This window comes from Pantherophis guttatus, chromosome 1, assembly GCF_059756535.1.
Source record: "Pantherophis guttatus breed Tessera chromosome 1, ASM5975653v1, whole genome shotgun sequence".
NCBI classification, from domain to species: Eukaryota; Metazoa; Chordata; class Lepidosauria; order Squamata; family Colubridae; genus Pantherophis; species Pantherophis guttatus.
Window position 1 is genome coordinate 2,643,329 of NC_142063.1, and position 13,069 is coordinate 2,656,397.

Below are 13,069 nucleotides of genomic sequence, written 5' to 3' on the forward strand. Positions count from 1 at the left end.
ACCACTGTGCTACCAATCCACTTTGTGGATTTCCAAAGCCCCCTCCTTCGTTTTCCCCTCCCCAGTGCTTTCAGGAGTGGGGGCTGCAACAGGACCCTCAACTCTCTTCTTTTTTTAAAAAAATCAAAATCAAAAGTGACTTTTCACGCTATGGATTCATGGAAGGGCTGGCCCTTTGCAGTCAGGGAAAAGCCAAAATACCTGCAGAAATGATAAATGTGGGGCCAGGAAGAAGAAAAAATGATTTCTCGCAAGGGTTTCCCCTTTCCTTGCCTGGCCCCACAGTGAAAGGGATGATGGGGACACAGAATAACAGGAGACCTTATACCATTCCAGACAAATGGTTGTCTGATATTTTCTTGAAGACCTCCAATGATGAAGCATCCCTAACTTCTGGTGGCAAGCTGTTCCACTGGTTAATTGTCCTCACTGTTAGAAAGTTTCTCCTTCATTCCAGGTTGCTTCTCTCCTGGATTACTTTCCACCCGTTGCTTCTTGTCCTACCCTCAGGTGCTTTGGAGAATAGGTTGACACCTTCATCTTTGGAGCAGCCCCTCAAATATATATATATATTGAAGAACAACTTAGTTTACATAGGTGGAACCTGGCTAGAAAGAATATGCACATAAAAGCCTATGAAAAAAGAAAAAGACACATTGTACCTTTACAGGGAGGATACTTGAAAAGAGGGTGTGGCTCACTGATGACGCCTTATAAGGCAGAAATAGCTATCTGAGTCTCCCAAATTGCAGCACAGAGTTGTTGCTATTCAGCAGGATACAAAAAGCCCAGAAACTTGTGAATGAGATTTCACAGAACTAGGGCTGAAGAACAACTTAGCTTACATAGGTGGAACCTGGCTAGAAAGAATATGCACATAAAAGCATATATATATATATATATATATATATATATATATATATATATATATATATATATATATATATATATATATATATATATATATATATATATATATATATATAAATTTGATTTATATGCCGCCCTTCTCCGGAGACTCAGGGCGGCTTACAATGTGCTATGCAATAGCCTTCATCCTTTTTGTATATTTATACAAAGTCAGCTTATTGCCCCCACAATCTGGGTCCTCAAATATTGGAAGATGCTATCATGTCCCTCCTGGTCCTTCTTTTCATTAAAGTAGACATACAACCGTTCTTCATATGTTTTAGCCTCCAGTCTCCTAATCATCTTTGTTGCTCTTCTCTGCACTCTTTGTAAAGTCTCCACATCTTTTTTACACCGTGGCGACCAAAACTTCGAACTAAGGAGAAACTTCCTAACAGGGAGAACAATTAACCAGTGGAACTCCTTGCCTTCAGAAGTTGTAGATGCTGCAACATTACGGGAAGTTTTTAAGAAGAGACTGGACAGCCACTTGTCTGAAATGGGATAGGGCCGTGATGTGGCACAGGTGGCACGCGGAATCATATCTGCGGGCACACAAGCTATTGCCCTAGGTCAGCTCCAGTGCCCATGCGTGTGCCGGCCAGCTGATTTTGGGCTGGCTTCGCCCATGCCACCCCTCCCCTCCCAGGAGTCTCTACGTGGCCCGTTGTGGATGCCAGGTAAGTACAGGGCTCGCGCGGAAGCTCTGGGAGGACGAAAAACAGGCCTCCTGGAAGTCCAGAAATGGGCCGTTTCCAGCAGTGGTGAAATCCAGATTTTTTTTACTACCGGTTCTGTGGGTGTGGCTTGGTGGGCGTAGCAGGGGAAGGATACTGCAAAATCCCCATTCCCACCTCACTCTGGGTCCAGCCAGAGGTGGCATTTGCCGTTTCTCTGAACTACTCAAAATTTCCGCTAGTGGTTCTCCAGAACCTGTCAGAACCTGCTGGATTTCACCCCTGGTTTCTAGCCTCCGGAGGGGTGCGGGAGGCCGTTTTCACCTTCCCCAGGCTCCAGGAAAGCCTCCGGAGCCTGGGGAGGGCGAGAATCGGGCCTACCGGAAGTCCAGAAACGGGCCATTTCTGACCTCTGGAGGCTTCAGGGAGGCCTGCTAGGCCCAAAACAGGGCGCAGGGGGGTTGTGCGCGGGGGGGGCATTGCATTGTAGGTGTGGGCATGCGCGAGACGCACTTTCGGCACCTGAAGGGAAAAAAGGTATAGGGTTTTTTGCCTGAGCAGGGGGTTGGACTAGAAGACCTCCAAGGCCCCTTCCAACTCTCTTATCCTGTTCAAACTGGATGCAATATTCCAAGTGTGAGCTTACCAAGGCCTTATAAAGCAGTACTAACACTTTACGTGATCTGTTGATGCAACCCAGAACTGAGCCAAGGCCAAAGAGGAAGCCAAGCCGTTCTCTACCATGATGGGCCCTGGAGTCCTAGATGATGTTTAAGGCAATTTAGGATTGCATTGGCTTTTTTAGCTGCTGCCGCACACTGTCGACTCACATATTGAATTGGTTTCCTGCCTGAGCAGGGGGTTGGACTAGAAGACCTCCAAGGTCCCGTCCAACTCTGTTATTCTGCAAGAAGAGGAAGAAATAGGAGACGTCCCGCTCGGCTTCTTCCCTCGCCCGGCCGATCCGCTTTCTTCACCCCGATGCCCTGCAGATGTTTGGGCCTACAAAAGCCTGCCACCTCCCAACTCCAGACCGTAACAGCTGGGTTTGATGAGAACTTTAATCCAAAACATCTGGAGGGTTGCAAGGAGACCCCGACTGTTAAGGGGGGGGTGGGGGGGTGTCGGAGCTAAGACTCCAGCAGGCAGAACTTATCCTGCCGCCTCGAAGAAGCTCAGGAGGCTTTGAAACCCGATCCCTCTTTCTTCGCACAGCCAGGGCCCCGGTTTGTTTTGGCAGAGGCAGCCCAGCTGGGAATCAGGTTTAATCTCAGACACCGGAAATGCTTTCCCACCTTCCCACCAAAAAAAACCCTCGAGTTCTTCACAGGCACAAGATCCCAAACGCCATTCCAAAAAATCTCCCAAACGCCATTTTGTGTTTCAATCGATCGGCCACGCGGGTTAAAAGCCGCCTGATTTTCGGTGGCATTTGAGGCATGCCTGCACAAAACCCAGTCTCGGGGAGTTCCAAAGACAGTCGGATCACTGTAGCTTTAATGGATTTTCTCCCTTTTGCTTTAAGGTGGGAGGGCCCCCCCCTTCTTTGGGGCAGCCCTCAAATATTGGAAGACTGCTGTTATGTCACCCCAGTCCTTCTTTTTTCTAGACTAGCCTTACAGATAAGAGTAACAGGAGTTGGAAGGGACCTTGTAGGTCATCTAGTCCAACCCCACTCACCCCCCGCTACACCATTTCTGACAAACGGCAGCCCAATCTCTTCTTGAAAGCCTCGAAGCGCCCAAATCCTGCAACCGTTCTTCGTTCGTTTTGGCCTCCAGTCCCCGAATCATCTTTCTTGCTCTTCTCTGCACTCTTTCCAGAGTCTCAACATCTTTTTTGCATCGTGATGATCGGAACCGGACCCGGTATTCCAGCTGTGGCCTTACCAAGGCTTTGTAAAGCGGTAGTAGAACTTCACGTCATCTTTTCTTTTTTTAAAAATTTGATTTATATGCCGCCCTTCTCCGGAGACTCAGGGCGTCTTACAATGCGCTAAGCAATAGCCTTCATCCTTTTGTATATTTTATACAAAGTCAGCTTATTGCCCTCACAATCTGGGTCCTCATTTTACGTACCTTAGAAAGGATGGAAGGCTGAGTCAACCTTGAGCCTGGCGAGATTTGAACCTGCAGTAATTGCAGGCAGCTGGTGTTAATAACACTGTTAATAACAGTGCTTTAGTATGCTGCGCCACCAAGACTCTTGACTCTTTGATTCTATCCCTCTTTTCATGGAGGGCTAAAGGCTTGTTGGAAAGCAAGCCAGGAGATTTGGGAGCGCAGAGCAGACGCCCTGCAGAGCAATTCTACACATCTTTCATCCAAAGTACACATGGATTTGATTCAGACTTCTATTTTTGTTTCGTTGGCATTTCATCTGAGCATTTTTCCTCTCTCGACGTCTGAAACTGAGGACTGTCTGGAATGGGGGCTATTTATATTAAGCTCCTTGCTTCTATCCGGCAGGTAAACGGTGTGAGTATCTGTAGCAGTGGTGGGTTCCTCCCGGTTCGGTCCGGTTCGGTCGAGCCGGTAGCGGTGATGATATGACATCACCGAACCAGTTCTCACCCCCCCACCCCCCCACGTTATTCTTACCTTTTATTTGGCCCCACCCCCAATCTATTGCTGCCTCCTGAGTCCCAGCTGATGACTAGAGGGAAAAAAACTGTTTAAACTCTTGCCGCGGGGCTTCAAAGGGCCGTCCTACAGCTGATCAGTGTTAAAAACAAACAAATGAGTTGGGTCGTAAGTGCGAGGACTGGTCATAAGTGCGAGGACCTTCCAGAAATGACTCTGACCAGCTAGCCACGCCCACCTAGTCACATGACCTCCAAGCCACACCCACAAAATAAGCCACGCCCACAGAACCAGTAGTAAAAAAATTTAGAACCCACCCCTGATCTGTAGGTATGCACAAGCTGCTTTTAGTGATCTTAGTTCCGTGATGGCGAACCTATGACACCCGTGCCCAAAATGGCATGCAGAGCCATGTTGCCTGGCACGCACGACGTCACCCGTTTCTCTTCCGGGTTTCTGGCATGCGTGACGAACAGCTGACCTTTTTGCATGCGGCAGTGCTGAAACTAGAAGACCTGGTCTTCCGTTTTCCGGCGTGAGCGTGCGCGCCGTCCAGCTGATCATCGTGTGCGCATGTGCGCCAGAAACCCAGAAGAGTAGCTGGCTAAAACCGGAAGTTCAGTAGCTGAAACCGGAAGTTCATTTTTGGGCACGCGCATGTACCCTGGGCAGCTCCTCTTCTGAGTTGCAGCCAGTGGTGGGTTCCGCCCGGTTCCGCCGAGCTGGTAGCGGTGACGATATGACGTCACCGAACCGGTTCTGCCCTCCCGTCCCCCCGCCCCCTCCTGCCCCCCCTGCATTATTCTTACCTTTTATTTGGCCCCACCCCCAATCTATTGCTGCCTCCTGAGTCCCAGCTGATCGGCTAGAGGGGAAAAAACTGTTTAAACTCTTGCTGCCCTACAGCTGATCAGTGTTAAAAGAAAACAAATGAGTAGACCGATGCCTCCAAAAACAAATGAGTAGACCGGTGCAGCTCTGCAAGCAGTTAAATTATGGGATTATGGGAGCGACGGGGCGCTCCCATGTGACTCCTCTCCTGCGCGAGCTGCATTGGCTTCCGGTGGACTTCCGGGTGCGCTTCAAGGTGTTAGTGATCACCTTTAAAGTGCTCCATGGCTTAGGGCCGGGGTACTTACGGGACCGCCTTCTGCCACCAATAGCCTCCCACCGGCCGGTTCGCTCGCACAGAGAGGGCCTCCTCAGGGTGCCATCGGCCAGACAATGCCGGCTGGCGACCCCCAGGAGGAGAGCCTTCTCTGTGGTGGCACCTACCCTTTGGAACAATCTACCCCCAGAGATACGAGTGATCTCCGACCTTCGGATCTTTCGTCGGGCCCTAAAAACTTATTTTTTTCAGTTAGCCGGTCTGTCCTGATTTTAGGGTTAGTTTTAAAATTTTAATATTGATTTTAATTGACAAGTTTTAAATTATGGGCCAAATTTATAAATTATTTTAACTTTATTTTTAACTGTGATGTTTGTATAGATGTTTTTATCTTGGCTGTTCACCGCCCTGAGTCCGAAAGGAGAAGGGCGGTATAGAAATTTGAATAATAAATAATAAATAAATAAATAAAAGCCTGGTAGATCAGTACCTCTGCTAAATCCTAAAGAATTGTCACATGACCATCCAGCCACGCCCACAAAATAAGCCACGCCCACAGAACCGGTAGTAAAAAATTTTAGAACCCACCCCTGGTTGCGGCCAAGCGTGCACGCTCCTTTTTCAGGACTCGGTGCCAAAAAGGTTCGCCATCCCTGCCTTAGTTCAACCAGACTGCAGATGGCTGACAACATCCAGCGGCATTGCTTCGGTCCCCCCCACTCCCCCCCCGGCTACGCTAAACGTTCTGCATTGAAGACCTCGAGCCCTTTGCCTACATTTGCAACCGGAAATCAGAAATTGTCAAGTATTTGCAAGCCATTGGCACATATATCATACAGACACTAGTGGAGGCAGAAAGTGCCCCCACCCCTATGTGGAGAGGAGGGGCTTACACTGAGTATAAAACCCCCTCTAACCTCTCCACCATGCTCTCTTTTACGTTTGTCCTCCACGAGACGTGATCTTTGATAGGGGTGGTCACACACGCTGTGTGCCCCCCATCCTAATGGATATTAAGACAGCCTTTGTATATAGTTAATATGTTTTGTTATATGAATAAATACATTTATCACATTTATTCATGCATCTGCCTTTGGACTCTTCTATGCTCCTGGGTGTTTCTACGATCCCAATTTCCACAGAAATCTCAAGCCTTCACTGTTCCTTGACAAAAATATCTATGGCTCCACAGCCCAAGATTGGGCTCATTACCCAAGCATTGAAGCCTGTCTTTTAATAAGCCAAAAACAAACAAAAAAATAGAAACCCCCCAAAATAAAATTCTTGAATTCTCTTGCTGAGAAAATTCAGTTTCTCAAACTTGGAAAGCTTAAGGCATTGGGACTTCAACTCCCAGAATTCCCCAGCTTAAACCAGAACCAGTGTGTTTAATTCGGTTCGTCAAACTTGGCAACCTGAAGACAGGTGGACTTTAACTCCCAAAATCTTAAACCAGAATCAGTATGTTTAACTCACTTTCTCAAACTTAGCCAACTTTAAGACATTGGGACTTCAGCTCCCAGAATTCCCCAGCTTAAACCAGAGCCAGTGCTTAATTTAATTCAGTTTCTCAAACTTGGCAACTTTAAGACATATGGATTTTAACTCCACCATAGGGCCTGGTGGCTCAGCAGACTGATAGCATTGTGATTAACACCAGCTGTCTGCAATTACTGCAAGTTCAAATCTCGCCAAGGTTCAAGGTTGACTCGGCCTTCCATCCTTTCTAAGGTAGGTAAATTGAGGACCCAGTTTGTGAGGGCAATAAGCTGACTTTGTATAAATATATACAAAAAGTATGAAGGCTATTGCTTAGCGCATTGTAAGCCGCCCTGAGTCTTCGGAGAAGGGCGGCATATAAATCAAATTAAAAAAAAAAAAAAAACTCACCGAATTCCCCAGCTTAAATCAGAACCAGTATGTTTAACTCACTTGCAACGGGATAGCAAAGCACTTAAGACTTATATACCACCTCATAATGTTTTTACAGCCCTCTCTAAGCAGTTTACAGGGTCAGCCTCTTGCCCCCAACAATCTGGGTCCTTATTTTACCGATCTTGGAAAGGATGGAAGGCTGAGTCAACCTTGAGCCGGTCAGGATTGAATTCCTGGCAGTCGGCAGAGTTAGCCTGTAATACTACATTCTCACCACTGCGCCACCACGGCTCTTCCTTCCTTCCTTCCTTCCTTCCTTCCTTCCTTCCTTCCTTCCTTCCTTCCTTCCTTCCTTCCTTCCTTCCTTCCTTCCTTCCTTCCTTCCCTCCCTCCCTCCCTCCCTCCCTCCCTTCCTTCCTTCCTTCCTTCCCACTTAGCACTTTGACTTATATACCACTTCACAGTGCTTTCCAACCCTCTCTAAGCGGTTTAGAATAGAATAGAATAGAATAAATTCTTTATTGGCCAAGTGTGATTGACAAGGAATTTGTCTTAGTGCATACGCTCTCGGTGTACATAAAAGAAAAGATACATTTGTCAAGAATCATAAGGTGCACCACTTAATAGTAGCCAAAGGGAACAAATAAGCAATCAAATCATACTAGGAAACAGTCAATATAAACCATAAGGATACCAGCAACAAGGTTACAGTCATGCAGTCATAAGTGGAAGGAGATGGGTGACAGGAATGATGAGAAGATTAATAGTAGACTTAATAGACTTACAGAGTCAGCCTGTTGCCCCCAGCAATCTGGGTCCTCATTTTACTGACCTCGGAAGGATGAGTCAACCCTGAGCCAGTCAGGATTGAACTACTGGCAGTGAGCAGAATTAGTCTGCAATGCTGCATTCTAACCACTGTGCCACCACGGCCCTTCCTTCCTTCCCTTCCTTTCCTTCCTTCCTTCCTTCCTTCCTTCCGTCCTTCCTTCCTTCCTTCCTTCCTTCCTTCCTTCCTTCCTTCCTTCCTTCCTCCCTCCCTCCCTCCCTCCCTCCCTCCCTCCCTCCCTTCCTTCCCACTTGGCTTTTAGACTTATATACCACTTCACAGTGCTTTTACAGCCCTCTCTAAGCGGTTTAAGAGTCAGCCTATTGCCCTTTCCTTCCTTCCTTCCTTCCTTCCTTCCTTCCTTCCTTCCTTCCTGACTTTCCTTCCTTCCTTCCTTCCTTCCTTCCTTCCTTCCTTCCTTCCTTCCTTCCTTCCTTTCTTCCTTCCCACTTACCTCTTAGACTTATATACCGCTTCACAGTGCTTTCCAGCCCTCTCTAAGCGGTTTAAGAGTCAGCCTATTGCCGCTTCCTTCCTTCCTTTCCTTCCTTCCTTCCCTTCCTTCCTTCCTTCCTTTCTTCCTTCCCACTTACCTCTTAGACTTATATACCGCTTCACAGTGCTTTCCAGCCCTCTCTAAGCGGTTTAAGAGTCAGCCTATTGCCCCTTCCTTCCTTCCTTTCCTTCCTTCCTTCCTTCCTTCCCTTCCTTCCTTCCTTCCTTTCTTCCTTCCCACTTACCTCTTAGACTTATATACCGCTTCACAGTGCTTTCCAGCCCTCTCTAAGCGGTTTAAGAGTCAGCCTATTGCCGCTTCCTTCCTTCCTTTCCTTCCTTCCTTCCCTTCCTTCCTTCCTTCCTTTCTTCCTTCCCACTTACCTCTTAGACTTATATACCGCTTCACAGTGCTTTCCAGCCCTCTCTAAGCGGTTTAAGAGTCAGCCTATTGCCCCTTCCTTCCTTCCTTTCCTTCCTTCCTTCCTTCCCTTCCTTCCTTCCTTCCTTCCTTTCTTCCTTCCCACTTACCTCTTAGACTTATATACCGCTTCACAGTGCTTTCCAGCCCTCTCTAAGCGGTTTAAGAGTCAGCCTATTGCCGCTTCCTTCCTTCCTTTCCTTCCTTCCTTCCTTCCTTCCTTCCTTCCTTCCTTCCTTTCTTCCTTCCCACTTACCTCTTAGACTTATATACCGCTTCACAGTGCTTTCCAGCCCTCTCTAAGCGGTTTAAGAGTCAGCCTATTGCCGCTTCCTTCCTTCCTTTCCTTCCTTCCTTCCCTTCCTTCCTTCCTTCCTTCCTTCCCACTTACCTCTTAGACCTATATACCGCTTCACAGTGCTTTCCAGCCCTCTCTAAGCGGTTTAAGAGTCAGCCTATTGCCGCTTCCTTCCTTCCTTTCCTTCCTTCCTTCCCTTCCTTCCTTCCTTCCTTCCTTCCTTCCCACTTACCTCTTAGACCTATATACCGCTTCACAGTGCTTTCCAGCCCTCTCTAAGCGGTTTAAGAGTCAGCCTATTGCCCCTTCCTTCCTTCCTTCCTTCCTTCCTTCCTTCCTTCCTTCCTTCCTTCCGTTCTTCCTTCCTTCCTTCCCGCTTACCTCTTAGACTTATATAACGCTTCACAGTGCTTTTACAGCCCTCTCTAAGTGGTTTACAGAGTCAGCCTCTTGCTCCCCTCAACAATCTGGGTCCTCGTTTTACCGACCTCGGAAGGATGAGTCAACCTTGAACCCGTCAGTATCGAACTGCCACACTGCTGGCAGCCGGCAGTCAACCGAAGTAGCCTGCAGTGCTGCTTTCCTACCACTGCGCCACCACGACTCAATTGCATTCCAACAGGATTGACTAGCCTACCTCTCTCGCATTGGGGTCCTGTGAATCCGTACACGCAGGCACAGCGGTTGGGCCCGATGCATCGTCCGCCGTTCTGGCACCCTCCTTCGCAGATGGCTGAGCGGGAAAGGGAGAGAAGCAGAAATCAGAAGATGAGCTTGGGATTCCCAGGAAGATGGGCTTCGGAGTGCCTCTTTTATGGGGGTGATTTCAGAGGAAGAAATCTCACTAGATATGGTCATTGCAAGGATCAACCTAAGAGGGACAATCTGTTCTCCAAAGCATCAGAAGGCAGATCAAGAAGCAACAGGTGGAAACTAACCAAGGAGAGAAGCAACCTGGAACTAAGGAGAAATTTCCTCACAATGAGGACGATTAACCAGTGGAACTGCTTGCCACTAGAAGTTGTAAGGTGCTTCATCACTGGAGGTTTTTTTAAAGAAGAGATTAGACAGCCACCTGTCTGAAATGGTATAAGGTCTCCTGCTTGAGTAGGGGGTTGGAATAGAAGACCTCCAAGGTCCCTTCCAACTCTGTGATTCTGCATATTATGGGTCAAATAGATCCAGAAATTACTTTGGGTTTTAATCCCTGCTCAACCTTCAAATTTTCTGGGTGGGGAAGTGCTTCTCTACCTTGGGAAAATTAAGACAGATGGACTTCAACTCAGGGGTGAAATCCAGCAGGTTCTGACAGGTTCTGACGAACCGGTAGCGGAAATTTTGAGTAGTTCGGAGAACCGGCAAATACCACTTCTGGCTGGCCCCGGAGTGGGGTGGGAGTGGAGATTTTACAATATCCTTCCCCCAGGAGTGGGGAGGGATTTTGCAGTATCCTTCCCCTGCCACGCCCACCAAGCCATGCCCACCAAGCTACGCCCACAGAACCGATAGTAAAAAACTGTGAATTTCAGCACTGCTTCAACTCCCAAGATTCCTTAAACCAGGACACACATTTAACTCAGTTTTTTCTCACACTTGGCTAATCTAATACCCTGGGACTTCATCTCCCAGAATTCACCTCTCTTAAAGTGGCCAAGGTTGAAAAACATTGATGGAGAGTGATTTTGGGAAACGGACACACCCAAACTATCCAGTAAGGTGGTTGTGAAAATAAAATGGAAAATAAAATGGGTGTTGATTTTTCCCAGAACTCTGCCCAGGGATGCCCACGGGCAGATGCTGGCTGCCCGGGCCTGCGTTGGCACTCACGTTGGCCGCAGTGGTTCCCGGTGTATCCCTTCTGGCACAGGCAGGCCTCCTCGGCGCAGCTTCCCCCGTTCAGACACTTCGTGCTGCAGGACGGGACTGTGGGAGGAAGGAGGACAGTCAGTAGGAGGATAAGGAAGGAGGGAGGGAACGAAAGAAAGAAGGGAGGGAGGGATGGAAGAAAGAAGAGGGAAGGAGAGAAAGAGAGAAGGAAGGGAAGAACAGGGTGGGAGGGAGGAAGAACAGAAGGAAAGAGGGAGGAAAGAAGGAAAAAGAAAGGAGATAGGAAGAAAGGGAGAGAGGAAGAACAAAATAATGAAAGTGGCAGAGAGGAAAAGAGGGAGGGAGGAAGAAGAGAAGGAAGGAGGGAGGGAACGAAAGAAGGGAGGGAGGGAGGAAAGAAGATGGAAGGAGATAAAGAGAGAAGGAAGGGAAGAAGAGGGTGGGAGGGAGGGAGGAAGAACAGAAGGAAAGAGGGAGGAAAGAAGGAAAAAACAAAGGAGATAGGAAGAAAGGGAGGGAGGAAGAACAAAATAATGAAAGAGGCAGGGAGGAAAAGAGGGAGGGAGGAAGAACAGAAGGAAAGAGGGAGGAAAGAAGGAAAAAACAAAGAAGATAGGAAAAGAGGGATGGACGAAGAACAAAATAATGAAAGAGGCAGGGAGGAAAAGAGGGAGGGAGGAAGAACAGTAGGAAGGAGGGAGGGAACGAAAGAAGGGAGGGGGAGGGAGGAAAGAAGATTTAAGGAGAGAGAGAAGGAAGGGAAGAACAGGGTGGGAGGGAGGGAGGAAGAACAGAAGGAAAGAGGGAGGAAAGAAGGAAAAAACAAAGGAGATAGGAAGAAAGGGAGCGAGGAAGAACAAAATAATGAAAGTGGCAGAGAGGAAAAGAGGGAGGAAGAACAGAAGGAAGGAGGGGGGAATGAAAGAAGGGAGGGAGGGAGGGAGGAAAGAAGATGGAAGGAGAGAAAGAGAGAAGGAATGGAAGAACAGGGAGGGAGGAAGAACAGAAGGAAAGAGGGAGGAAAGAAGGAAGGAACGGAGGAGATAGGAAGGAAGAAAGGGAAGGAGGAAGAACATGAGGGAAGGAGGGAGGAAGAACAGAAGGAAAGAGGGAGGCAGGGAGGAGGGAGGACAGAAGATGGAAGGAGAGAAGGAAGGGAAGAACAGGGTGGGAGGGAGGGAGGAAGAGCAGAAGGAAAGAGGGAGGAAGGAAGGAAGGAAGTAGATAGGAAGGAAGAAAGGGAGGGAGGGAGGAAAGAAAGAAGAAAGAAAGGGAGGGAGGAGGAAGGGCAAGGAAGGAAGGAGATAGAGAAATGGAAAGGAGAGTAAAAGGAAGACAGGGAAGGAGGGAAGACAGGACTTTCCCAACACCCCCCCCCCCCCGTGTGTGTGTGTGTGTGTGTGTGTGTGTGTGTGTGTGTGTTTTCTGAAGAGGAATTTTAAAAAACCATTCAAGACCCCCCCCCCTCACAGTCGAACAAGTGCTAGGCTATGGGTCACATCTGCCCTTCACATCTGTTGTGGGTTTTTTTCAGCCGTGAAGGTTGCTAAGGTTCCCAAATATTGACAGGGGTCCTTCCCAGGAGGAACATTTCTGCAGTTACACCCCCCACCCTACTCCCCCCCATCCCGGCCATCCATTTTTATGGTCCCCGGCCTTCCCCCTCCCTCCCTTCCTTTGCCCCCTGCCTGAGATGCTCAGATTGAGTAGGTGGGGCTGTTTTGTGTGGAAAAAGGGAGCCCCCCCTCCCCCCCCCGCGGCTGTAAAAATTGGGAAAAACCCCACCCACCCAACGTTCTCAAGAGTAGGGGTCTCCAACCTTGGCCACTTTAAGACTTGTGGACTTCAACTCCCAGAATTCTTCGAATTCTACTCCAAAATTCTTCGAATTCTACTCCAAAAAGTTGTTGTCCCACCAATAGCTCTCCATGTTTCCCAGCTGCGAGACCCCCCCGCCCCCAGCCTTGAGCCAGGTTCCCCATCTACTCCATGGCCCATGTGTCCCAGCCAGCCCCCAAGCAGAGCGACCTCCCTGAAATCCAGCTCTG

General features: G+C 48.4%; 1 protein-coding gene across 1 annotated transcript in view; it reads right to left on the reverse strand.

Annotated features, from left to right (window-relative positions):
* Window positions 1-13,069, reverse strand: part of FBN3 (fibrillin 3) — a 210,627-nt gene that overhangs the window by 162,971 nt on the left and 34,587 nt on the right. The window contains exons 5-6 of the mRNA XM_087893746.1: window positions 11,022-11,117; window positions 9,832-9,927 (exon numbers count right to left, since the gene is read on the reverse strand). Of these exons, the coding sequence (XP_087749872.1) occupies window positions 9,832-9,927; window positions 11,022-11,117 (192 nt within the window). The remainder of the gene's footprint in view (window positions 1-9,831; window positions 9,928-11,021; window positions 11,118-13,069) is intronic.